This window comes from Phragmites australis, chromosome 15 (assembly GCF_958298935.1).
Source record: "Phragmites australis chromosome 15, lpPhrAust1.1, whole genome shotgun sequence".
NCBI classification, from domain to species: Eukaryota; Viridiplantae; Streptophyta; class Magnoliopsida; order Poales; family Poaceae; genus Phragmites; species Phragmites australis.
The window spans coordinates 12,978,783-13,005,717 of NC_084935.1; the positions used below are offsets into that span (position 1 = coordinate 12,978,783).

The window sequence follows — 26,935 nt, forward strand, 5'->3', positions numbered from 1 at the left end:
AAACATTTATCTAAACCATTTTATATTTTCTAGAAATTTTCTATTAAAATTTAGGTTAATTGGATTATCATGAATTATCTTCTAAGGGGGAAATCGGATTTACTGCGCAAGCGCCGATGTCATTGGGCTCATTGGCTACTGACTTGGCAAAACAGGGTGACTGGACTGCCATGTCGGACAAGAATGTCGACGTGGATGCTGACTAGGATCGTTGACTCAACCGGAGGCTATTTAAGTCACACACGTTGATCTGTGAACGAACGGCTGAGATGATCTAACGTGAAGGGGTATCTCAGATCTAATCCTCGTCGTACAAAAGAGATCGGACAAATGAGTGGGTGCTACCTCAACTCTGATGAGACAGATGATGACAGCGAGCTCGGGAATGGTAGAGGACGGCCGAGGAAGAGCGAAGACGGCGCTGTGATGCTCGGAAGACGATGGCGAACGGTAGAGGAGCTTGGGCGATTGATGGCAAAAACATTTGAGGGCTTGGATAGAGTCCAGGAAGACCGGAGCAGATCAGCTATGGCGGGGCTTCAACGACGAGCTTTAGCGGCCTCTAGAGCTTGACTGCAGTGGTGGAACTTGACGGCGAGCGATCGAGGTCGATGAGATGCGGTCAGCGATCACGGGTGTGTACTCGGACGACATCAGGGAAGCGCGGAGTGACTTGGTGATGGTGGCAGAGCTCAGGGGAAAGACGGCGGTGGTGCGGGAGCTCTCAGGTGAGAGAAAATTGGAAGGATCTGGGGCTTTCAGCGCGGTGTAGCGAAGAAGCCTCAACCGGGGTTCAATTGTGGGTTTTATAGCCAAGATGAGGTGGAATTTGGATCGGCCGGGGTTCAATTGTGGGTTTTATAGCCAGGGTTCAATCGTGGCGGCGGAAATAGGGCTTCGGTTTCCATGCAAATTGATTGAGACCTTTGCGGACTTGATAACCTGCTTCCATTAGTGGCCAACGGTTTCCATATGAGGCTTCAATCGGCATTGAATTACCTTGATTTCGAGCGGGGTCGATGGGAATTGATGCAGCCGCCGACGGAATCAGATAGAAAGGGGATTGGGTGGTGGTTAGGGATGGTTCTGGAGAGTGGGCCCGGTTGGCAGTGAGAGAGGGGAAATTGGGATGTGACAAACTACTCCCCTTAAATGAATCTCGTCCTCAAGATTCGAGATCGTCGACGAACCTCGGAGGAAAATTCCATCTTTGTACCTTCATCACGCTTCTTTGAAGCATTAGCTTCTGGGTAGTTGCTTCTTCGGCAATTATAGGCATTTCTTGAACCGTGGTGTGAAGGGCATCGCACACATCAATGGGCTTGGGTGGTAGTTCGAATATGTAGGTTACTTCACTTCTACTGCTGGGGTATCAGCCACAAACTCGACCTTAAGTTCTACAATGGTGATTTTGACTATTCTTCAACCACACTCGAACACTCCATTGTACTTGGCTTGACAGTCCATTTTGAGAATGATATCTATTTCTTCGGACTTTAGCACTACAAATTTGCTGGAGAGTCTACCCCCTTAAATTGAGGTTTACTTTAGGGCATCCAATGGTAGATCTAATATCTCCTTCTCTGGGACATTGGCACGCCTGGAAACAATGTAGTGGAAGCACGTGTCTCCAAGTTTCTTGGTGTAGGTGTTGCACACTCAGTATAGGGCTTGATGCGCAGCATCCTGAATTGCAGCTTCAAGGCTTGCTCTTATTCCAACACACATGTATATACGGGTGACTTGAAATCTTCATTCTTCGCGTGTTTTTTTGTAGATTAATACTTCCACATGCCATTCCTCTCAATATGGGTGTAGCTTCATCTGGAATCCTTGGTATCTTCTTATGTCTCTTAGACTTTAGCACATCACAAACCAATAGCGGCATGGTCCCAGCTCTCAGACCAATCAAGTTATGCAGATTGTCATCTACAGGTTAAGGCAGGAAAGGGTCAACAAAAGGGTCTTTGAGGCAAAACTTCCAAAGCTTTCAACACTTCTCCTATTAGAGGATGACCAGACTATCTAGGGTTGCGTTGTAGATCGATATGGCTTTGATACCACTTCTATCTAGGGTTGTGGTCTAGATCGATATGGTAGCTATATGTATGCTAGGATCAGTTTACATATACATATAGTGACATCATCAGTGGAATAACATAACGATATCATTAACTTAAACGTACTTTCGCCCTTACAAAATGGACTAACGATGTAGCGAAACTAAGCATAGTCTTCAATCTTCCGGGCAACACCACAGGTAATCGACAGGGAACACACCCTAGAGCATGTTAGCTTCTGCGAAGTCTTCAAAATCTCCCTCGACTGAGCAATATTGTTTGGGTATAACAAGTTTGAGTATATGGAATACTCAACAAGTGTGGGAAAGTATAACATGTGGGCCAATATCAAAAATGGCTTAACTTAGTGGTTTATTTGCATAAATACTATTTTTTAGTAAAACAGTTACAAAAATAATCTATTTTTATGTGAATGATTGTTTAAGACATGAGCCAAGGTTCCAATCACCTTGCTCCCCATATGAGGTTCCATCCACATCTACCCAAAACCAAGATCGAATTACAGTTCCCACCACTGTGATCCACCCGAACCAACCAAAAACCATCCAAACCCTCCGAAACCACCCAACTAATCATGTGAGAAGTCCATGCCGCTCATGACCGAGAGCACGATTGATATATCAGTTTTCACTCTGCAGAGGTCGTACACTTTACCCAAAAGACGTGTTCTCCTTCTTGCCCGTGTCGATCAAACACTTACACACTTTCGAGGTGCGCGGGCAGGATTTCACTGCAAAACTTTTCCAACGCCTCTCTCAGCACATGTCGACCCGCTGGGGTTTCACTGCCATATATAAGTGGAGTACACCCTCCTCCCCAGAAACCTCCTCTTGCACCATACGGTTCTAGGAAGCACACCCTTCCGTCTCTGCACCACCAAATGATCTTCGTAATGCTGAGAGAATAACGAATTACTTGGTTAGACCCATCCCATAATAGGTGTGTGGTTGCATTGTTTTCATGAATTGTCTCTACACGAACCGGTCCTTAACATGGTTTGGGCAAGACCACCATCATCCCAACAATAGAGTAATAACCAATATACGACAAATCTCACAATCTACTTGGAACACATCCACAGGCCAACCATCATGCCACACTTGCCCAGACCTTAACTTCTATATCTAAGCACTTTCACCAAAGTCTTTATCATGATTCACATTATTAATCAAAAGTCATCATTTGCCTATGCTACCCATTACCCATGAAACCAATTTATACAAGTACACATCGTTTTCATATTTCCCATGCTGTCTTCCATCCAAGAATCCTATCTGCATTTCTGACCTTACTGAAGATAATTGAAACAAATAATCTTGAATTCAGAAGTGAAGTGATATCTGACCTACAACCAGAGACAAGCCATTCTGCGTCGACCTGATGCTCTGATAGAACCCCTTCCATACCTCAAAACCCAGTTTATCATCCTTAGTGCACCCTAATTTCTGCGAGAAGAATGACCGACCAACCGCAACATACCTGCACACAGTCCAGCCGAACAAACATTTTTCACCCCAAATAAAGACCACAATGAGATAACCAGGTACCGTGAAACAGCAAGAAGTCAATTACTCCATGTCTTTGTGTTCGTTGAGCACGACATCGCGCAGCACGATGCCGAGGACCTGCAACGCCTGCGCCGAGATGTCCGTGGGATAGCCCGCCACGAGCATAGCCAGCTGGTCCTGGCTGATCGACCTGGCGAGCTTGATCGCCACCGTGCACTTCCTCTCCTTGCTGCGCATTTCGTCGAGCATTCGCATGTCATATCCGCACCGCACCAATCACCATGGCAAAAGAGAGGTAGAGTTTACGTACCTTGCGTCCGCATAGAGGGTGACTTCGTACTCCTTGGTGTCGAACGGCAGCTTCCCCGCAGTGAAGAGGGACTTGCGGCCGTCGTACACGGGAAGGCGGCCTCTCTTTTGCCGAGGTCGGTCTGCTGGCGCTCGGACACCAGCCTCGACATGACCTCCCTGTACACGTCCTTCTGCGTTGGCTCCGGCGAGATGCCCACCTGCAAACAACCACCACAATAGCGGTCAGAAGTCAAATGGACACCAACATCAATAACAACGAGGAGTGGGGCGGAAAAGTGGCTTTACGTCGTACATGTGGAGGTCCATGTTGCCGAGGCGGACGAGGAAGTGGTTGGTCCTGACGACGCACCACCTCCCCGCGTAGCCGTGCCCGGGGCGCGCCAGGAACATGGGCCCGCCGCTGTTCCCCTGCTTAGCAACCCACTGCTGGTTCGGCGGCGCCCTCCGCCGCCGCGGCACCATCCGCCACGCTGATGGCTCGCCATGGCCGCAACTGCTCACGCCTTCGTGACGTTGAGCACGAGGGGGACGTCACAATCGCACCCAGAGAAGAGAAGGGAAGGGGAAGCGGTTAACCGCCGCGTGCCGTGTGCCACCGAATTAGTTATGTATAGGTAAGGTGGCACCGAAAATTAAACCGCGGTAATTTTTCCAGAAAGGGTAAATGTAATTTCTGTACCGTCATTTCTACTGTTACTACGCATTTTGAAAATTGAGTTCCCTTCCTTGTCCCGCCTCCAAAGAAGCGAAAATAAACACGTCAACAGACCGACTATTTCCTAACTAGCTTTTCTCATTGTGCAGCATCTCTATTATCTCCCGTTCCTCGTTATTTGGGGCTTTCTTTTTTTTTGAAAGGACAGTATTAGAATAAGAGAGTTATCCTATTTATAAGAAAAATTAGATTAAAAATCTTAACAACTGTCCAGTTGAAACGTGACCAACCAGCATGAGCGCCAACAAAAAAGCAAAAACACAACACACGCAGACTCCGCTAACAGGTCATTGTTGCCAAGCTTGTCGCATGCTGCGACCAAACAGCTCCGACTTCCCAAAATAGACCTCAAGCTACTGTCATGATGCCCTCACTTCTCTGTCTACGATCACCATGTGTCATCGCTGCTAAGCTCGTCGGACACCCCATCGCAGTAGCTTTGACTCCACCATAGCCTATTCAAGGACAAAACGACGCAGCACCAAAAGAGCAGAGGCCTCGCTGACAACTTGGCCCTTGTAGAGACTCGGAGTGTTCACAATTGTTGCCAAAGAAAGGTCCCACCACGACTAAGACATCGACCACCAGAACTCGGTATGGGATCTTCCAAAGCGACATCTCTAGGGAGCAAACAACACCTCAAGCACGGCTATGGCCCATCCAAGTACGGATAAGGTTTTCACCCGAAAGATCCCACGACAAAGAAGGGAGGGAGCACCTTCGACAAACGCCTCCAAGGAGGAAGCGGCGCCCGAGAGCGTCGTCATTGTCGACCTAAGCCAAATGTCAAGCAAGACTTTCACCCGGGGCACCCAACCCCCACCCAACGCCACAGCCAGCACGAGCACGCGTCACCTTAAAGCCGCACCACACCACAATGCTCCCCGCCGGCCAGATCGGAGAGAATGTAGTATTGCGACTAGGATTGTAACAAGGACGATAGATAGCAGTAGAGTAGAGAAAAATGAACTCTTGTATTGATTCTTGAGGTGCTTACATATTTATACATGATGAAAAGACATCCATTCCTAATAGACATAACTATTGTAATTGACTAATTGATCACATGATGTTTATTTTCAACACTCCTCCTTGATCAATTATCTGCAATGTACACTTCTTGTTGAAAACTTCACTAAAACCTTGTAGGAAAATATTAGGAGAAAATAGTATATTGATGCCATTATAACTCCTTTAAAACCCAATAGAAAAATGTAAGAAAAAAATGATATAACACATATTGGTCATTGCCTCATTGTAAGCTCATATGAGAAACCTAAATAGAAAAAACTCATTTTGATAAGCTTAGAGAACAATAGTTATGATCTATGAGTCATATTAAAACCTCTGTGAAACCTTTTAGGAAAATAGGAGGAATAATAGTGATATGTTGTTAAAACTCTTTTTAAACCAAAACTCCTTTTAAACCCAGTGAGAAAATAAGGAGAAAAGAGGGTACAACATGTATTAATTATTGTCTCTATGTAAACTCATATGAGAAAATCTTTAAAAGGAAAAACTCATAAGCGAGTTTAGAGAACAATAGATATGTCTTTGATACCTCCTTTAAAAACTCCGAAAGGAAAAAATTAAGAGATATGACATATGATCTTGTATAGATATTGTCTCGTTAAAAATTTTATATGAGAAACCGTATAGGAAAAACTCATAAAAGAAGAAGTGCAATATAATATGAACATGTTATTAATCAGGGATCAACTCCCCCTTAGCCTTGCAAATCTCATAGTTGTCGCATACCAATTTCGTGAATACATTTTTGGAATGTGAAAGTTGGTAAGAACTTAGTGAATAAATTAGTGAAGTTGTCACATTATTTAGTTTTCAAGATTTCTATCTCCCCATTATGAGGATAGAATAATTTAGGAGCAACATTTTTTGGTTATATTGCTCTTTATATAACATGTTTGTATTTGAGCAATGCATGTAGAATTATCTTCATAGATAATTATTGGTGATTCAATGGAACTAATACCACATGACTATTGTATGTGGTTGATCATTCTGCAAATCCATACACATGTATGTGATGTTTCAGAATAATAGGTGAAAGTAGCCACTGAAATCTGTTTTGATGACTCCTATGAGATGGCTTTATCACCATGAAATCAGTTTGTGATATGGTGTTATAGAGATCAATTATATGACCAGAATCTGGATATCCCACTATGATCATATATAGAATTTTCTGATAGAAAAATTTAGATCTTTGGTACCATAAAGATATTTGTTGATATCTTCATTGACTCCCGCCTAATGGTGTTGTTAGAGCCGTGCTATTTAAGCTAGTAAGTTATCTACAAATGTAATATCAGACCTGTTGCAATTTGCAAGATACATGAGCACTTTGATAGCACTAAGATATAGAACTGTAGGTTCAATATTTTTTTATCATCAACCCAATGTATGAACTGATATTGATTCATATTTAGGGATTGAATGACCATAAGTGTTTTAATGGATATGATTTTTCAATATCATTTGGATATTGGTGGACTGATAGATAAATATTCCTGAAGGAATATGCTCAAGTTATAGACTTAAGCAAAATTTGGTTTTAACCAAATAATTCATCTCAGATTCCATCATAAGATGATTACATACTTTGTCATGTGTGATTTGGAGATGATACAAAATCCAATTGGGATTTCATTATGAACATACATATGCAATCTTTGTGGTTGGAGTAACCCTTCTGTGGAAGGAACTCATCTAGTCAGTTGTACGACAATCAACTTAACTACTTAATGACTTTAAGTTGTACACAATATATATTACGATTTGTATTTAAATTCAGAATACGAAGTCCATTAGGGACTTATATGTTCGAATATATCCAATTCATTTGATATGCCAATGATATTGAATACGAAAACATACTTTCCACACATACCATGGGGTATGTAGCATCTTAATTGATGTGGGGTCTCTGCGTGAACCTTGTGCTACAAGCTTTGCTACTTCACCACCTTATGAAATGATAATCCATTTTTGTGCTGTTGAGCGAAAGCAATTCTCCTTAATTACCACTTTTGGTTCTACCAATTTGAGTTTTGAAGTACTCTGCCTAGGACTTTTGGTCAAAATCCAACTGAAGGTGTACGATCATTTTGAGGAGAAATTTATGTCAATAAATTTTAGTCTTTAGTATTGATTGATTCTATAAAATCAATATAGTTTGTGGAAATATTATCCCATTTAACTTTGTGTATTTCCTAAAACAAATAGAGTTAGGATATTACCATGACCCAATACCTGAATTTGTGTACACATTTGTGCTGGGCATTTGGATGTTGAACATCCATAGACGTTTGGATAGTTAATATCCATAATGTGTCTATCAACTTGATATTGATTTGTATTTACTATCTTGGAGGAGAGATTACTTTTTTTCCGCGGTAGCTTGTAAGAAGCTTTATCCTTTATGACCGTACTTCTCCCCCTCTTATTTCAATTTGGGAGTTGAGTAGTTTTGTTTAGTACTTCCGCTCTTTCCGCCACATTTCTAGTAGGAATATAGGATTTAATGACACCTTTGTTGTCAATAACTGCATCTTGGTAGATTATTTGCAATATGTTGCAAATACAAGATGCTCTGAATAAGGATTCAGATATCATGTACGTGTATATCAGGATTGAATGTGAATGTATATGACATTCTCTTACGATTCCTGACATTCGTTGTGGTATTAATCTCCCCCTAATGCTGGAAATTGTCCTAAAATATTATAAGCATACGAGCAATGAATATGTCTAATGTGAGGGACTCGAGGTATTATATGATTGACGGATAATTATACCTCATATGGGTCCCCAATGCCATTTGATATATGTTGTACAGTGGTGATATCGGTACGTACAGAACGTAACCGAATCGCAGATGTAAAAATACTTGGATGAGGTCAAATTTTCACGTATTAACTGCAACGGATGGAGCCATATGATTGCGGTTGAATGAATTTGGTTTAATAATGCAGTGTGTAAAGCCGTATGTTACCAATTAGATATTGGTAAATTGTAATTCTATGGCCGGTCATGCAAATTATTTGATTCTCTTGATGAAAAGTTCAACCAGACCATTATGAATGTGTACATAAGATACTAATGCAATAGTGTCCAAAACCAACCAATAATTGAATGCACATTAAGGAACGTTATTATCTATGTTAATGGATTTGAATATCTGAGCAATGAGTTTGGCATAAGTGTGGTGCCTTATATATAAGGGGCACATTCGGGACTATTTTGTAGATACATCAATCAGCATCGTAGAGTACCTAGATGGTCTATAAAATTACTAAATAGAGCCACATGTATATTCTTGAATGCGTTCAAGAAATTGGATGGCATGTTATGAATTTTAAGGTAAGAAGACCTTAAATTCCATGTGACACATACGGTGCACACAAATATGAAGATTTTGGGAATATTGTGACCAATAGAATTGTTAATAATTTTCTCATCATCTGTAAGATAGAGCGACCAAGGCAATCATGCCAAGTCTTAATGTGATCAGGATAGAAAAAATATTTTGTATGTAATATGTGGTACGGGATTTGATATATATATAGTACAATCTAGATGGTATATAGAGAAGCTTGCCATATCCGTTGATTAAGAGGAGAAATTCCTCTTTGTTGTCATCAGAGGTTTTAATATGGAAACCAGTTTGATGGATATCTTTATAATTTAGTAAGGTACGGGTTAAATCGGGATACTATAGAGCATCATCGATTATGACTTGAGTACCTATAGTGAGAGTAATTATAGCATGACCTGAGCCAATAATTATTGCATCGCATCCAACGGTTGTCAAAATATTTCCTTATCTCTTTGTAAGAGTTTGGAAATATTTTGTATCCTTAAGTATAGAGTTTGTGGTACAACTGTCCACAAGGCACATTTCCTCTTCTGTTGGATTGACTCCTGTAAAAATCCATATATAGAATTGAAGAATTTGATATAAAATTCTTTATCAGATATATAGAATACATACATACTTTATTGTAGTATCATAGTGCTAATACAATATTATATTACAACATTTAATGGGACGTAGATAACATGTTATCTATGGAATTGAGAGACTAGTTAAGATCTCCAAACATGTCGTGTAAGGAAAATTTGACAAACATGTTTTTTGTGCTCATGGGATCTTCTGGTTACAGAAGAGTCTGGTTGTTACTTAGTTTTGGTAGAACTTGTTGTGAACAAATAACCTCCTTGGTAGTGTCAGTTTGAAGATTGAAATATGCTTCAAATCTTTGTCCTTGAGCAGGTCAGTTACGCCCCCACGGATTTTAAATACAGATCAACTAAATGTATTGTGGTGCAACATTTCTTATTGGAGTGCTTGTAGCATCCACAGCTGCAACAAATTATAGATTTGTCAAGTTTGAAAATGCATTTACCCTGATCCGGTCCACATAGTTTCTACTTTTTGTTGCGTTTGCGTTTACCATTGAAGTTCTTTGGATGATGTTTAAATGGAGCGATCGAACTTATAGTTATTCTGAACATTATAATGTATTTCAGGTAAATGAGCAACGTCTATTGAGAGCTAATGATGATTCCTTAGAAGGAGTTCATTATGCTTTTCGACCTGAAGTAATACATGGATTAAGTTAGAATAAACATGGTATTCTTTTGCACAGTATTATTGTTGTAAGATCCTATTAGCGAAAACATAATAGATAACGTTTTATCTAACTTTTCCATATTTGTAGGTTCTTTTTTGCAAAACGCAATTCTAAGTAGATTTTATAAACATCATGATTGTGATTTCTGACGGACTTAAAGTCCTGGAGTCAGAGATGTGTCAATTCATGACTTGCATCGAGCAAAATGACTATCTACTATTGTTCATATATGGTTTTGAGTGCTAGTCACAAAGTATAATACACCATATCTAACATGATCTAGTAGCGGTGGATCTCTCTCTTGGGGAGGTTGGTAGAGCCACTAAAATTCAACGGACACACGACTGACCTTGACGTACATTGTCCATGTTGGATATTTGTGACCGTCAAGCGCGAGTTAATCGAACACTTTTCCAGCCATTGTATCATACATTGATTTGACCATAGATTTGATTAATTTACTATAGGAAAAATTAAAAATTATCATGGTAATGTTGTAATAATAATATAAAATTTGTAAAGTCAAGTTGAGACTTGAATTACATAGTGTAGACCTCAAATTTTATAGCTAACACGTTGAAGATAATCACCAGATGTGGTATAGATCTCACAATAGTAGGAGGCATAATCTGATATTTGTTAGTAGATGCATATGTTCATATTACCTTGTGTTATGCTAAGTAGAATATTTGGAAGAACACGTTGAAGGTAATCATTAAGTCAAGATGACAAAATATAGACCTCACAGTAATAGTAGATAATCTGTAAATATACAGTAGATGATATTATTCCATTACCTTGTGTTTCACAAATATTAAATGGAGGTAATCACATAGAAGGTAATCAACAAAATGGTGTAGACCTCAAATATAGTGATCTAATCCTTTGACGGTAGTCACAAGAATGGTGTAGACCGCATAGTAATAGTTAAACACTTTGACGGTAGTCACCAAGAATGGTGTAGGTCGCATAGTAGTGGCATGAGTAAATCGCTGTTATGAGCATAATCTGCAAATATTGCAATAGATTTTATAACATCCACGATCTTGTGTTATACCAATATTAATTGAGGTAGTCACTTAATTTTGCATTTTAATTCTGCTTGAATTAAGCACTTTTGGGCATAAAAGCACTTTAGGCTTAATTAAGGTGAATTAATAGAAAATAAATCTTAACTGTAAAATTATAAACTTAATTGTATGTTATAGGGATTGTGTGAAGCAAACACATTGAACATTTCACAATATTCTAGAAAATAGGGTCTGGAACGCATATTTACTTGATCTAAATATAATGCGGCTCAATTGTTTAAAATTAGAGGATTTTATTTTAAAAATACAATATACAATATATTTTATGATGCAGTTTCATAGAAATACATGATCTTTTCCGTAAAATGGCCATTTGCCTAATTGAGCCGGCTGTATGGGCCGAGGCAACCTGGGCTGAGGCCCATTCGGCCTTTGGGCCCATTCGGTCAGGCGGGGAAAAGGGGGGCCAGGGAGGGGCAGTTAGGGTTACCACCCCCACTTTGCCTCTTCTCTATTGCGGCGTCATCAGCCTGGTTGCCGCAAATCACCAAGTGTGGCCGGTTGCTGCTAGGCTGGGACTGGATTGGGCAAACCGAGCCGCCGCCTCGACTGGATGTCCCTGCAGGCTTTGTCGCAGCAAGAGCACGACGCTGGCTGGCTCTTGTGAGCATGTCACTGGCCACTGGTCTGGTGCAGCCATGGAGGGGCGCCGCCGTATGGGGCACCGCTCAGTGATGCCCCACGGTGTGGAGACCGGTGGAGGCATCGCTAGCACCGTCATCCCATAGATCGGGTAAAGTGGGTGCAGCGCCAATGGGGCAACCCCATGGATGAGGGCATGCTGGGTTCGGCGTCACCAGTAGCACCGACGATGAGGACGGGGCTGGTCCACAGGTGTGACCATTGGCGCCATCTCATGTGCTCGTGCGCGTCGCCACCCGATGGGCTGCCTGGAAGATGCGAGCTGAACTGGAGGGTTCGGTCGGCAACATCTGCTGAGGACGTCGACGTGTTGGTAGAGAATGGTGTGCGTCGGTCGCCAAGCAAGAGGCCCATGAATGGACCCCCAAGGTTGACGATGATGTTGAATACCGGGAGCGGGTGGTGCAGCCATGGCGAGGTGCCGCTCATGCCATGTGAGCGATCGAGGAGACGGAAGGAGTCATCCGTGGTGCTAGGGCAGCCATGGCCTCCACGGATCTGAAGGATCCAGCAGTGATGCTCCATGGCCACCGTGGTGAGGAAGGGGGCCCCGCCACTCGGAGGGGTGGCCGTGTCCACTGCTACTGTCAACATGGAGGAGCAGTCGACTTGAGGGCCGGTGCGCGGAGCGTAATGTCCACGAAAGCGTGCATGACGAAGCCGTGGTGTGAAAGATGCCCTCGGCCGTGGCGGAAGCCATGGCATCCACGTCGACGTCGGTAGGCGAATGGACAACCCTTTGGGTGATCGAGGCTAAAGGCCTCTATGCTTCTTCTCTGTGTTAGGCTGGTGGCGGAAGTCTACCGACGATGAAGATGGCGCAAAGGATGATGCCTTCATGGAAGAAGCCTTACCAGATGTGCCACCGTGGGAGGAGGACGCCGCTATCCGTGGATGTTATGATTGCTCAGTGGAGAATAAGCGTGCTGATAATGTATTGCAAATAGGATTGTAACAGACAATAGACAACAATAGAGTAGAGAAAAATGAACTCTTATATTGATTCTTGAGATGTTTACTTATTTATACACGATAAAAAGACATGATGAAATGACATGTCTATTGGAAAGATATTTCTTTTCCAATAGACACAACTATTGTAGTTGACTAATTGATCACATGATGTTTATTTTTAACATGTAGAAATCCGACAAGGGAAGGAGCCGACATGGCATGAGAGGACTGAGGGCAATTGCGCTGCGCTTGCCGCATAGCCACCACCGCCAAGGCCGCCCGGACGCATCACACACGTGCCACCCTCACGACCACCAGACAAATAAAACTCAGAATGACAAACCCGGATCAGTGGTTGCATGCGTGAGATTAGTTGCATGAACATGTGCGACTACTGACAAATCAAAACAAGAATGACATGCTCAGACCAGAGATTGCGAGCAATCTCGTGCCGATAACATGTTGAGACATCAGCGATTATGAGTAGCCATTATGTTGCTTATGTAGTTCAAGCAAGAACAAGAGGTAGACGACACAAGATTTAGTCCAAAACATCAAGGATAGATCTTTGATGTGCATTCGCTGCTGCCCTTTATCTCCTATGTATGTATTGAGACTTGAGGGGGGAGCCCAGGGCATGTCAAGGATTTGCAGAGGCATATAAACAATTCCCCCACTTCCTCGAGATTTTTAGAGCACTGCAAGCTAAACCAGAACGTACCGAATATAGGCCTCTGGCAATTCTGATTACCTGGAAATGGTAACTTGGCATGGACTTCCATGTTTATTCAACACATAACCACAAACACAAAATCTGGTCACTGGAAACAGGAAATTAAACATTGTAGATTTCTGGCACAATATCCATACCATGTCTAATAAAAGGGATAGGAAACAGCAGCCATAACAGATTTTATTCTCCAGGTCTAATTCAGAGCACACTCAAGGCATTCAGTAGAGCAAAAGCCTTGTTCAGGAAGTTTAACTGGTAAGGACTAGCAGTAGAACATGAACCTTTTCAGTTCATTCTTTATCTCTGGAAGTGGCCTCGAACGAGCAGCGGGAGGAGCAGATGTATTGCCGGAGCTGGCCGTCGATGCCATGTCGGAGCCTTGGGTGACGTAGAAGCGGGCACGGAATGCGAGCTTGTGGGCGTAGTATGCAGGAGGAGCTGCCATTTCAAACAACAGCTCAGTATCACGTTAAGATGCATGGGTTACAAAGCTCAAATGGAGTGTAAATTCTCTCTGTTCTTAAAAGCAGTGTGCAAAATAATTGCAACTTTTTTATGTTATTGCCTCATATGAAATACACAATTCTCTATTCTCTTTGATGCTTCTCCATCTACGCATCATTTCAGACTAGGATATTGACCAGAATTCTCCAGATTTATGAAATACACAAATCCAGACCAAACTATGTATGTTAATTGCACTAAATGCCATGGCTGAGAAGAATTGAATGAGCAAAAATTTGTTTCACTGTAATTCTGTGCAATTAGAAAGAAGAATGACATACCGATCGACACTGAGCGAGTGCAGCTTGAATAACTGACAAGAGAATAACAGAACCAACCATCAGACAACTGAACTTTGCGAACAACAAGATAGCAGGGAAGAGCACGCTTACGTGTAGCACAGGTTATATGTGAGAGACTGCAGGCCATCTGCTGTGAACTTGTTGTCATCTCGCAGCACATGGTAATGTGCAGGACGGCTTGTTCCCTGCATTTGCACAAGTAACCACTCTTTAGGACACCATTGACACCAAGAACACATGTCAATCATGTATGATAAAACTGCACATCTTACTTGGATCCCAGCATGGCTGCACAGGAAGAAATCAAACTCTGTTGGATGGCATATCATCTTATCAACCACTGTGCCTGCAATTTTCAGACAGATGCGAGTAAAATCACCGCCGAAACATGATACACCGTCACATAAGTTTATGGCTCTAACCAGGTAGAACATTTCCACTCCTATCCATGCAGCGCTGATCACTGGGGAATAGCCTTGTGTGGTGCCTCTTCTGCACCACTATGAAGGTGATCTGTGGCTTCTCATTGTAAAGTGCTTTCCAAGCCTGAAGAAGGAAGTACTGAATGTTCTAATTGAGCAGTAAATTGACAAGCGCAATTTTCCCTCAAATTGTTTTTACCTTTTCTATCTCTGGGATTTCTTTTTCCAACACTAGTTTGAACTGGCCCTCGCTAACGCCGTCCCTAACGATTAAATTGGAAAAAAGAAACTGTCAATTGCCATAGCATGATGATCAGAAGAGCACGATTGAGAACTGAAAGACACTAACCTGTAGAATATCAGCTGCTGGGGCGTTTGCTTGGACTCTTTTTGGAATGCAAGTAGGAGTTCCCTGCAAAAGTTTCATAAATTAAGGAGCTTCTCAACGACATGTTATGCATATTTCAGATATCCATATCAGGAAGATCATACTTGACAATGTCTTCAAGGCCATTGATGATCTCTTCACGGTGACCTTGTGCGCGAACAACACCATTATACTTGGCCACCTCGGGCCAGTCTAGGGAGGCAACAACCTAAATGGGACCCGACGTGGCAAGTGTTAGTATAATAAGATGAAACTAGAGAAACACGCTGTCCATTTTCTGATGAGAACAAAATCTTACAGAAGCAATGGAAGGAGCGGTATCATCTAGAGCGGCAGGGTGAGTGACATCGGCACCAAATATAATCGTTGCTTTGTTCGAAACAATCGGTAAACTTACTCCTGGATCAGCAAATACAGAGTTCCTTCCTCCAGCCTGTGGAATTGGTGGATACATCAATATCATTTTCATCAACAAGTTTTGTCAAACAACACTTCAAGAGGCCCGTGTAGTTAATGCTAACCTTGGCGTTGATCTTAAGAGCAACATTTGCAAAGTACGCGGCACTCATTTTTTCGACATTTTTATCCAGACAACACTGCGACATGAGACCGATCTCTGTCTCGCAGATTCTTTTGAAATTACCTGTGGTCAGGAGTAATATCAGGTAAGACATGCCATAAAAAGGAAGAAACTAAGTTTGCTATCAGAAATATTACCATATAAGCCACCATTCTTTTCTGGCAATATAGCAAGGAGCAGGTCAATCTTTTGACCGCTCAGCCTGTTCCGCGCTTGCTGATAGTGCCCACGAAGATCAGCTTCAACTTGATCAGGACGAGCCATGAATATTGGAAGCCTCAAACTATCCATGTCCTGAAATCAAAGTGAAATGGGAACTTCGGAGTTCTGCAAGAATGTGTGGATGACAAAATAATCAGAGGGATAATAAAAACGTATATACCACTCCAGTAGTACGACACATTTTAGCCAACTCGAAGCAGAATTTTTGAACAGCGGCCATATTCAAATCTGGACAAAAGTTGACGCAGGCCCAGTTCCTGACCCTTGCTCCATTCACTACTTTCTGCAAATAATAAAATAAAATGTTTAAACAATGCAGGCAAATCAAGAACAAATATCTGCCATCGCAATTACACAGAAGAAAAAACTATCAGTAATCAGTACCAACTGAAAGAAGTAGGACCATTCTGGTGAATATTTGGATATGGTGACGGGCTAATGACAAAGAGATACTAAGGTATATACAGAGAACAAAACTCAAGTGATCAGTAAAGCTTCTTTTGTAACCCATGATCAATTTATCACGGAAAGGCAGTACTCCTCCAAAGAACATAAAATAAAATTCCTTGCAAATTGGACAAGGTTCTTCAAACAGTTTTCTACTGTGTCTGTAATATTAAGGGTGGCTCCGGCGTTCAGCTGCTCATGACATACCCTTTTTATCATGTTCCACCGCCCATCCTTCGGGCAGCACCAACTCTCAGCTCCAGAACCATGGTACTTCAGCTGCAGCAATAAAAATAGAATGATATAATCACAAAATTGCGTTCCAATTTTTTTTAAAAAATCTGCATAACATGGAAGAAGGATTACAGTTGGAGCCGGCAGAACTCTAGCCTGAACTGAAGTAGGATTGTAGTCAACCTCTATGCCAAATTCATTCGCACGCTTGGTGCTGTTGTACTGGTTGCGCTCAACGACCTAAGCAAAAACAAATTAAGTTGGATTAGAGAAAACTTGAAATGTGTTTTCTCTCAGTTCACACCTGACAAACACAAAGTGCGGTAACAGTGTGAACCTGACAAATGTCTTGCTTGCGGACAGATGGCTTCTGACAGGTTAACTTCATTAGAGCAGCAACCTGAGTGTCTCCCAGCTTCTTCTGGTAGCGCTGTCCGGGAACTATCCTGCAAACCTGGAATCCAAATTTAAATTCAGAAACAGGAGCAGAACATATGGAGGGGCAAAGAGTATAGGCCATCGTGCTGAAATCCAAGTACACAATTAGCAACCTCCATAGGAAGATAGTTGGGCCTCTGTTCAGTGCCAACTTGTACACATGGGAGAAAACCATACTGTAGATTCAGATGGTATGCTTCTCTGAAGTAATCCTTGACAGTCTTTTCAACCCCAGAGGACGATGTGAAACTGATAATACAAGAGTTAATGTTTTATTAAAATAAGCGCTGACGAGAGAATTCAATGCCAGCATTCCTGACTAGAGAGACAGGATGCATTGTTCAACATGAAGGGAAAGGAGGGAAGTCCTATACCTTGTATGACTAAGAGAACTTTCGGTCAAGCTGGCAATTCTGTACTTCCGCCGTGCATCTCCTCGGTGAGTGACTTCAATCCTCACACCCCTGAGGGTCTTCTTGAGCTGCAAATTCGGAAAACAGCAACATCCATCTAAAGTTCACCTTTGCACAAGGCACTTTGCATCCAGGCAGGAAAAAAAATGCATACCTTGACATAATCCATATGACTAATACTAGTAAAGTTGCTCGTTTTTTCCTTGTAAAGAATCTTCTTGACAAATTCAACCAGTGGCAGGGGTCGAATGAAAGCTGTTGAAGAAATGTCTGCGATGGGAAATGTGATTTACTCAAACATCTAAAAAGACACAAAAAAAATCTGGACTGAAATATTACTAACCGCGTGAACGTGGAATCTCAAGTTTTTTTTATTCCTCTAGCTATCACTACTAACCACAAGTTAACTACTTCCCATTTAATCCACTTTATGTCAACCAGACAATAAAATCAATTTGCACTGAGCACATTGAATTAAAATGATATCAGTATCGGACCTATGATCACAGACAAGCCATTTTGTGTAGGCCTGATGCTCTGATAGAACCCCTTCCATCCCTCAATACCCAGGCCTAGATCCTTTAGGTCCTCTATGACCGGCGAGAAGAAGGACCGGCCAACCGCGACGTACCTGCGCATTGTCGACAAAGAACGAATATTTGTCATCCCAGTTCAAGAAAACAGCAAGATGATCAAGTCCATGGAGCAAGTGTATACCCCATATCGTTGCGTTCATTGAGCACGATGTCACGCATCACGATGTCGAGGACCTGCAGCGCCTGGCCCGGGATGTCTGTGGATTGGCCCCCCATGAGCATCATCAGCTGGTGCAGACTGACCGCCGTGGCGTGCTTGATCACCACCGTGTACTTCCTCTCCGTCCTGCGGAATCGTCAAGCATCTCGTAAGACTCATCTCAGCATGCGATCGCCATAGGGAGAACCGGAGAAGTACGTAGCTAGAGTATACCTTCGGTCAAAGGAGTTGTTGTTTCCGAACAAGGTGATCACGAACTCCTTGCTTTTGAACGGCAGCTCACCGGCGGTGAAGAGCGACTTCCTGCCGTCGTAAGCCGGGAGGCGGCCGCCGAGGTCGGTCTGCTGGTGCTCGGACACCAGCTTCGACATGAGCTCCCTGTAAACGCCCTTCAACGTCGACTCCGGCGAGATGGTCACCTGCCAATAACCAGCACAGATACAAACACGCGGTCAGACGGATTGCGCCGAGATCAACAATGGGGAGTGCAGGGGAGGCCTTAATTACGTCGTAGTGGTGCAGGCCCTTGTCGACGAGGCCGACGAAGAAGTGGTTGGCCTTGACGACGCACGGCGTCCCCTTGGCACCTACCCCGGGGCGCGCCGGGAGCATGGGCTCGTCGCGGTGGATGTCCATCATCTTGAACTTCTGCCGAAGCGCGGCGGCCGCAGCCGCGTAGCGCTCCGAGAGGGGTGGCCCGGCTTGGCGCAGATCGGCAGGCTGGCTCTGACCGCCGCGCCCGCGCCCGGGGTCACCGCCGAAGTAGTCACCACCGCTGCCTCCTCCCTGCTGCCCGCCGCCGCGGCCGTAGTCGTTGCCTCCGCGGCCACCGCGTCCCTGGTAGCCGCCGCCACGGCCCCCGCCCCCACCCGCACCCCCGCCACGGCCTTCCTGGTACCCTCCGCCGCCTCGGCCCACGCCCTGACCTTCCTGGTACCCTCCGCCTCCTCGGGCCCCGCACCCGCCCCGACCTTCCTGGTACCCTCCGCCTCCTCGGCCACCGCCCCCGCCACGGCCTTCCTGGTACCCTCCGCCGCCTCGGCCACCGCCCCCATCACGGCTTCCCTGGTAGCCGCCGCGGCCGTCGAAGCCACGACCTCCGCCCCTGCCGCCGCGGTCATCACCGTAGAACTGCCCACCTCGGCCGCCGCCGCCTCTATAGCCCCCCTGAGCCACGTTCGAGTTCGCCTGGCCCCGGCCGCCGCGGCCTCCTCCACGGTGATGGCTCGCCATGGCAACTGCTCACGCCCCTGTGAAACGCACCAACTGATCACACGAAGACAAGAAGGGGAACGGGAAGCAAATATCCAGAAAGTTCGCCACCAACTACCTATATATATGGTCATGTCGAAAAGCCATGTCGAAATTTTCCAAGAAAATAGGAAGATGAAAATTGAGAATGAAGATGTATTACAGATCCAGAAATAATTAAGCAAATGTTTCCAAAATAAAGTCGTGGCCTAGAAAGAAATAAATTAGTTTGATCCAAATTAATAAACGATATATCTGGGACGTATTATTACTTCTTTTTTATTTTAGTTACCGCTATTATAAAATTTTGGGTTCCCCTCCCCCGCCACTAAAAACCTTGTAACAAAAAAATACGGGCATGTAAGAAACTTTGATCTCACTCTAACGTGCTCCTTCCCGGACTCCTTTCTCTGACATCACGAAGCAATGTCACTGAAATAAACAGTGATTTGAGTCTGAATGTGTTCGTTTCAAATCTAACGGTTGATGAAGGGTTAATGTCACAACTACTGTTCACCAGTGATATTGCTTTAGTAATATTAGAGGATGCGAGTCCCTCCTTCCCACTCGTGCAGTTATTTCCTTGCTCAATGGCCCCTCAGTAATCTCATTTTCTAGTAATAGAAATGCACCCATAGAACATGGTTGTGAAAGATTTCTAAACTGCTGTTCACATTAAAGACAAAGACTTCTGTTTAGGATGAAAATATCTTTATTCTTTTGAAGAAGAAAAAAATATGTTGTTTGTGTCAGGTAGTGTGTTTGTTCGAAGTCATAGGTGATGAGTTTCCTCCCTTTAGCTATAGTATAAAAGGATGAGAGAGTGGCACGAAAGAGGATGGATGGGCGATGTGCAACAGGGGAGAGGGTGGGGAAGGCAGGAAGGAGGGGAGGGGCAAAGTTGTAGATAGACAATAGGCAGAGAGAGGGTCAATTAAGGGTGGGTAGAGAGGAGCCACCAAGATCAAGGAGGACGTCGCTAGCCATCTATGCTGGAAGGAAAGAACATAGCGATATGGGGCGCACATAGTGGTGGCAGTAGAGGGCATCGATGAAAAGAAAAGGGAGGCAAGAGTAGTGGTAGCAGTGATAGCGTATTTCATCGAATGCACCAATGCTTTATAAGCATGTCTAAAAAAAGATAATAGCATACTTTCCACTAGCAAGAACATCGTGTGAGAGTAAAGACAAAGTTAGGCTCAAGCTAGTTCTACTGGGCTTGAGTTAGGCCCAACCCGTCCTGTTACACCTCTGGCATCATGCAAGTGCATAAAAGAAATATAATAGATGGGATTTTTTTTCATCCATTGGATAGAGATCTAATCATCTAACTGTTTCCTAATTTTCCATATATAAGATAAACCCTAATTTCCTCTTCCCATCCTTCGCACCTACCCACCCCGCCGCCACCCTCGTCAGACACTACCTCCATTCACTTTGACATTGCCCCCTGCTCCAATTCTGGCAAATTCTAATTTATGTGTCTACCCGAATCCCCTCTATTCACTGGTATGCTTCCCCGTCTTTGGCGGCTCAACACTGCTCCCACATCACCATCCGTTTCAAGCCGGTTCTCATTCCATTTATCGATCGTCTCCCTCTCTGCCTCAAGCTTGAGTCACTTGTGAACCCTGACATGATCCCTAACCCACTTAACTCGCCACCACCATGGCCAGAGAAGACAAACCCACAGGTCGGAGCACAAACCTTAAAACGATTCATTTTGAACATTTTTCAGTCGACTCAGCAGTGAAATGGCAAAGAAAACAGTGAATCTTTCGACAGAAACGAAGAGTAATCAGCATCACATCAGATACCTAAAGAATAAACAAAAGATCTCACCCTGTTCCTATTCGAAAACCTCCATGAGAAACACTATATGAGCCAACGAAGACCATGGTAGACCAAACCATGTTCTCATCCTACAAGGCCAAAACCTTAGCAAGTTCAAATCCTTTTAAAATACAACAAATCCATTACATCAGAAGCTTCCGGCACCAATGCAGGGATCCAAAGAACCCCCACAGATTCACTGAAAACGTATGCCCACCCGTCCTTGTCGAAAAGCAACCAAACAGTACAAAACTGAAGCATCAAGCGGGAAAAAGTCATCATCATGCAAGACAAGGAGAAAGATCCAAGAAACAACCGAACACGTCAAAAATAACAAGCAGATCTCTTTCTGATCATCTCCCCCACTAGATCGATGGAGGAGACGAAAAGCCATCATGAAGCCCGGTAACCCAGCAGATCCCAAATCCGTGTGTTCCTATCAACAACAGCAACGACAACGACGAGGACGACTACGAGAAGAAATTAAACACCGCGTTCGAGATTCAAACAGGGACAAATATCCAAGTAATCCATGAGATATACACAAAATGTCGCAGATCCTAGCGGATGGTAACACGAAAGTACAAGGATCGAACAGATGCGGCTAGCGACGGAAATCATATTTGATATATATTCAGGAGAAGAGAAAGTAACTGCAGGTGTGTTGTGTTCAACCTCTCGTATCAAGGACGACGACCAGGCAGAGGCCGGGAATGGCTGCCAGCAGATCGAGCGCCCGCTCGCCGTCTCTGCGTCTTCCTGTGGTCGCTTGGTTCTCCACTCTCCAACCTGCGCGCAGCCTCTGTGATTCTCCCTCTGCCGGGGGCATTATATAAGACGGTGGCGAGGACGCGAGAGGAACGGACGGGTCATCACGGGGTCCTCGTGCGCCCACCTAGCCTCTGCCCTCCATTTCCATCCCAGTTCGATGTGTAAGTGCACTGCTCGATGGACGGTCCTGATTGACCTTGAGATCAGCGTGACCCAGCGGATCATTTTTTTTTCCTTTACTGAATGGCCTCTCGAGGTAATGATACTCTTTTTTCTTCTAAGACTAGTTAAGTATTCGTACGTTATAAACAAAAATAAAAATTATATAAGATGATATTAAATATATGCAAAAGCTATTGCATATGCTAGTTTCAGATGAATCATTAATGTTATAGTGTGTTGTTGACTTGTCATTACCCAAGAACTCACGAGCAAAACTTTCAATAGTCTGAAAGAATTATTAAACAAATCATAAACGATGAAACTATGCAGCAACTATTTTAGACAAATATATCGAAGCCTTTTTTTCTTTTCTACATGCAACTAAGTAGTAGGCAAACCAGCTTAAGTATTTGATGCGATCTAAAGTTGTTTTCATTTAAGTATGTCTCCCCGGTTCTTCTTTAAGCTGGTACAAGCAAACAAAATACACATGAGATGACAATAATCACCAATTAGAAATCAAATAAACCTTCACACACAGAAATAAGTTCTTTAAGGTGTGGTCTAAGTCCCTCAAGATCATTCAGTAAGACTTTTTACATATGTTCCCTTATGTAGAATAACCAGTATCATATCTGTCGAAGATTAGTTCCCGACAATATGTCTGTAAATTGACTGGGTACCTTCGAAGGTAGGAATTAATCATGAAGTGAGACAAACGATGTATACAGGTTCGGCTTCCGACTGGAGTAATACCCTATGTCCTGTGGGGGTGTTGCTGCCTTATATTGATGATCTCAAGTACAAGCAAGGTGGCTAAGACTATTATAAGAAGTTGATTGGATCTAATCTATCATAGGGCTAAAGTCGTCGAGTAACTCCTCTGTTGTTGTCTTTCATGATGCTCGCTGTCCTCTGCCCCAGCCTTTCCGTTTTACATAGGGGTGAGGTACCAACTCTTATCTAGTTGTAGTCGATAGGGAGTTGTCTTCCTTGACGTCCAAGTAAATAGATCTGTTTTGAATATAGGTCGTATCGGTTTGGGTAACCTTCTTGGTATGTACTTTCTTGATTCTGGGTGTATCAAGTACCGCTGATTCGGTTCTGTGATATCTGGAGTTGCCAAATATGCATCGTATATACCTTGTCTGTATATGATGTACTCCTTATGCGTATATACCCTATAGTTAGATATTCAATAGTAGCCCCTTAGCTCTACTCCAGAGGAGAGGTTTCATAAGTACTCACTCGAGTACTGCCAAGTTTAAGCTTGGTCGAGTAAAGTGGATTAGGCTCATAGTCGAAAGAATTGAGTATGGACGGATCCTTTCTCGAGTATCGAGTGGAAGCTCAGTCGGATCGAGCGCCCTGTGGCTAACTGCACTCGAGACTTAAAGAAATAAATTAAAGAACTCAACTGATCAACATTCGACTCCGAATAGAGTTAAAAAACCTTTCAAAATTTGAAACGACGGGTATAGGCACATTTAATGCGGGTAAAAGGGTGTGCAGAGACGCAAGTCGTCATTATTCCTTTTTCTGCACGTGTTGAAGCGTTGTAAAGGTGGGAGTGGTTGAACCGGTAACTTTTTGGTTATTTACCCGTAAGACCTAGACTTGCAGCGACCATTCCTCGTCATTGCCACTAATCTTTCTGCACAAGCCTCTCAGCTTTCTCCACCTCAACACGCACCACCGCCAGAAAGAATTTTAGATCCATGGATCCCAGCTCTTCCTCAATGATTTTGACTTCCTCCTCGCCGATGAAGCGGTCGGACGTAATAGCCGCCGACGCCTTGCCCGATCAGCATGACGAGGTGAGGTTCATGATTGAGGCCTGGACGCCCTCAGCTATGCAAGAAACTCGGCTAGCGAAACTCGAAGTAGAAAGAGTGGTGCCGCCGCGCAGCCTGGTTGAATGGAGGACGACATCGGGTGAGAGATTCCCTTCATGCAAGATCGAGCACGAGTTCATAGTTTTTGAATCTTTCTTCCACTGTGGTTTTAACATCCCTCCTTCCAAGTTCTTTCTCAATGTGCTCGATCGATACTAGATTGAACTCCACCACCTGAATCCCAATTCGATCACCATGTTGAGTGTTTTTGTTCATCTTTATGAGGATTTCCTTGGCATTGAGTCAAGCTTGAATCTTTTTTAGTATTTTTATAAACTGAAGAGGATTACCAAAAATAAATGTGTCGGGGATGTGGTTTCCAGTTGAGGAGTGAAATGAAAAAAATCCTCTATCTTGGTTCCCCTAACATCCTCTTGGTCGAAGGATTGGAAGAAACTTTAGTTTTACGTCTCCAATTCTAACCCAATTGGTTTTCCTTTAGTGTATAGAAGTCTTTTTCCCATCCCAAATCTTTCTTGGATGCAAGAGCATTGAGAGTCTGGCTACACCACCTACTTCGCCAACAGGATTGGCATGCTGAGGAAATTTGGCCTTACTAGGTGGGATGTGACCAGAGACTTTATTAGTAAGAGATTGAGTTCAGTGAAGGCCGGAACGTGCCTGGCTTCAGAGTACAGTGGGAATGAGGATGCTTCTAGGGATGCGGCCAGATGTAAGGCTTAGTTAGCACTTTGATCTTTTTCATTTGGCTACGATCTTCGAGCTTTGTCAAGTAAACATTTCCTCTCTTTTTCAGCCCTACTTGCACAGGATGTCACTGCTTGGTTGAACAAGCTTTTTTCTTCTAGTGCACCAGAGTGTGGCATTGCGCCTTACTCCTTAGCAAATCCTCGACCATACGTAAGGATTTTCTTAATGGAACAGTAAGACCTGTTATTATCTATTTGTTCTGACTTGTCTATGTGACTGCAGGCTCCAGTTTTCCGTCAAGAACATATTCTTTCAAATGAGGACTTTGATCTCGACAGCGCTACTTCCACCGATGCCGTCAACAAAGGGAAACGATCGACCAATGAGGAGGTCAAGTGGTCTCTTCGATCGAAGAGATCGTCTCCGTCTTCTCACCTGCTACCGGATTCGAGCCCTCTCAAGCGCACGCGAAGGAGCCCTCGGGTATGCTGATTGAAGTTCTTATTATCTTCTTATTTCCTTCCAAATTATCAAGTAGATACTAGAATGCATTCGGATTGGATGAGTGGCCTTTTGTTAGGGAACAACGAGCATACCAGCCTAATCGCCTCCTTGAGCAACTGCCACTCTCGATGACCCGACTGAAAAGGTAATGCTTCTCGAGTTATTGATTTTCTTTCAATCATTCTACTAATGACGAGTTTGCGTGGGTGACTTTTTTTAGGGGATGTCTTGCGCGTCCTCGCAATCGCCAACTCATTGGATTGTCATGCCTGATGTCTCGACTAAAGAGGTAATTTTAGTCAAATTATCGCTCTTTAGTTGGTCATACTTTCACTTGATAATGAATTCTTATTATATGGTTCTTTACAGGCTACTGATGCCTTGACTTTGCCTAGTCCATGTGTAACTCCTCCATTGGCTCCGCCTGTCGGACCAAGAACAAAGAAGGTGGCCACAAAAAGGCTAAAGTCAAGAATCATTTCATACTTTCCGATTTCAAAGAGGTTTGTCCTAGATTTTGATCTCGACTAGTCGATTGGCAGTCCTTTCTTTTCCTCTTCTCTTATTCTATTGATTGCAGACTATCGACTGAGGCGCAAACCAAGGCTGCCAGCATCTCGACCAGTCATCGAAGGCTAACTTTCCTGGTTAACTCGTCCTTGGCTCCAATTAGAGATCCTACCTTGAGCACGCCTGAAGAAGACCCGCAGCTCAGGGGAAATGAAACTTCAATATCAATTCCGATAGATGATTCGTGGGTGGCGATAAAAACTCTTCTCCGGGTTACAAGCACTTAGGTAGCTGCCGCTGAGGCCAATCACCACAAGAAGCTCGAAGCCAAGAGGGAGAAAATTGAAAGTAAGTCTGACCCTAATCACAAGTGCGTGATTCGATTATTGGGTGACTAACAAAGAATTACTATTCAGTTTACCTTTTGCAGGCCTTGAATCCTCCTGTAGCAACAAGGAAAAACTTCTTGCTGACGCAATAAAGAAGGTTGAAGACGATTTCAAGTATTGGGAGAGACTCAGGAATCAACTGAACATTGTCCGAGCTGAAAAGAAGGTGATGCTGCCATCACTCAGAGGGATGCTGCTGTCCTGGCTCTTCAAGAGCTGAAGGAGCGGACCCTCGACCTCATGTCCCAAGCAGCCTCTGTAAGCGCTGCCACATTGCTAGGTATTCTTAAGAGCTATAACCTCGTGCTCGATACCTCATTGGTGACAGTCGGGTTTAATTGCATTAGCGAGGAGGCTAGAAAGCTTGTAGAAAACGTCCAACCAGTAGTTCCAGCTTTTGTCGAGTTATTGAGGCTCAGTTTGCCTAGTGATGATAGTGAGGGGAGTCCCTCGAACTGATGGTCCATCCTATTTTGGCACTTGCAAAACACATTTTATAATCTGAGAATGCACGCAGCAAGACTACACTTTGCTAATCTGTTATGCTTTTGTCATCAATTTCCTTGTCAA

At 43.5% G+C, this 26,935-nt stretch overlaps 2 protein-coding genes across 3 annotated transcripts; both read right to left on the reverse strand.

Annotated features, from left to right (window-relative positions):
- Positions 1-3,229: 3,229 nt before the first annotated feature.
- Positions 3,230-4,363, reverse strand: LOC133892139 (protein argonaute 18-like). The gene is made up of 3 exons (XM_062332868.1): positions 4,159-4,363; positions 3,900-4,098; positions 3,230-3,818 (listed from the first exon to the last, which is right to left on the reverse strand). Exons 1-3 carry the CDS (start codon positions 4,361-4,363, stop codon positions 3,650-3,652), a joined length of 573 nt encoding a protein of 190 aa, XP_062188852.1. The 3' UTR covers positions 3,230-3,649.
- Positions 4,364-13,666: 9,303 nt separating this feature from the next.
- On the reverse strand, positions 13,667-22,298 carry LOC133893241 (protein argonaute 18-like). 2 transcript variants are annotated; one of them, XM_062334216.1, is made up of 23 exons: positions 22,159-22,298; positions 18,907-19,649; positions 18,613-18,818; positions 18,361-18,525; positions 18,141-18,274; positions 17,798-17,913; positions 17,605-17,711; positions 17,344-17,479; positions 17,130-17,246; positions 16,925-17,032; positions 16,766-16,837; positions 16,272-16,394; positions 16,027-16,183; positions 15,831-15,952; positions 15,608-15,742; positions 15,414-15,517; positions 15,271-15,333; positions 15,121-15,184; positions 14,922-15,045; positions 14,772-14,845; positions 14,590-14,684; positions 14,479-14,510; positions 13,667-14,131 (listed from the first exon to the last, which is right to left on the reverse strand). In XM_062334216.1, exons 2-23 carry the CDS (start codon positions 19,630-19,632, stop codon positions 13,956-13,958), a joined length of 3,156 nt encoding a protein of 1,051 aa, XP_062190200.1. In that variant the 5' UTR covers positions 19,633-19,649; positions 22,159-22,298; the 3' UTR covers positions 13,667-13,955. The 2 variants fall into 2 exon arrangements, with proteins under 2 accessions (XP_062190200.1, XP_062190201.1); XM_062334217.1 differs by lacking the exon at positions 22,159-22,298 and having other exon boundaries at positions 18,907-19,688.
- Positions 22,299-26,935: the final 4,637 nt, after the last annotated feature.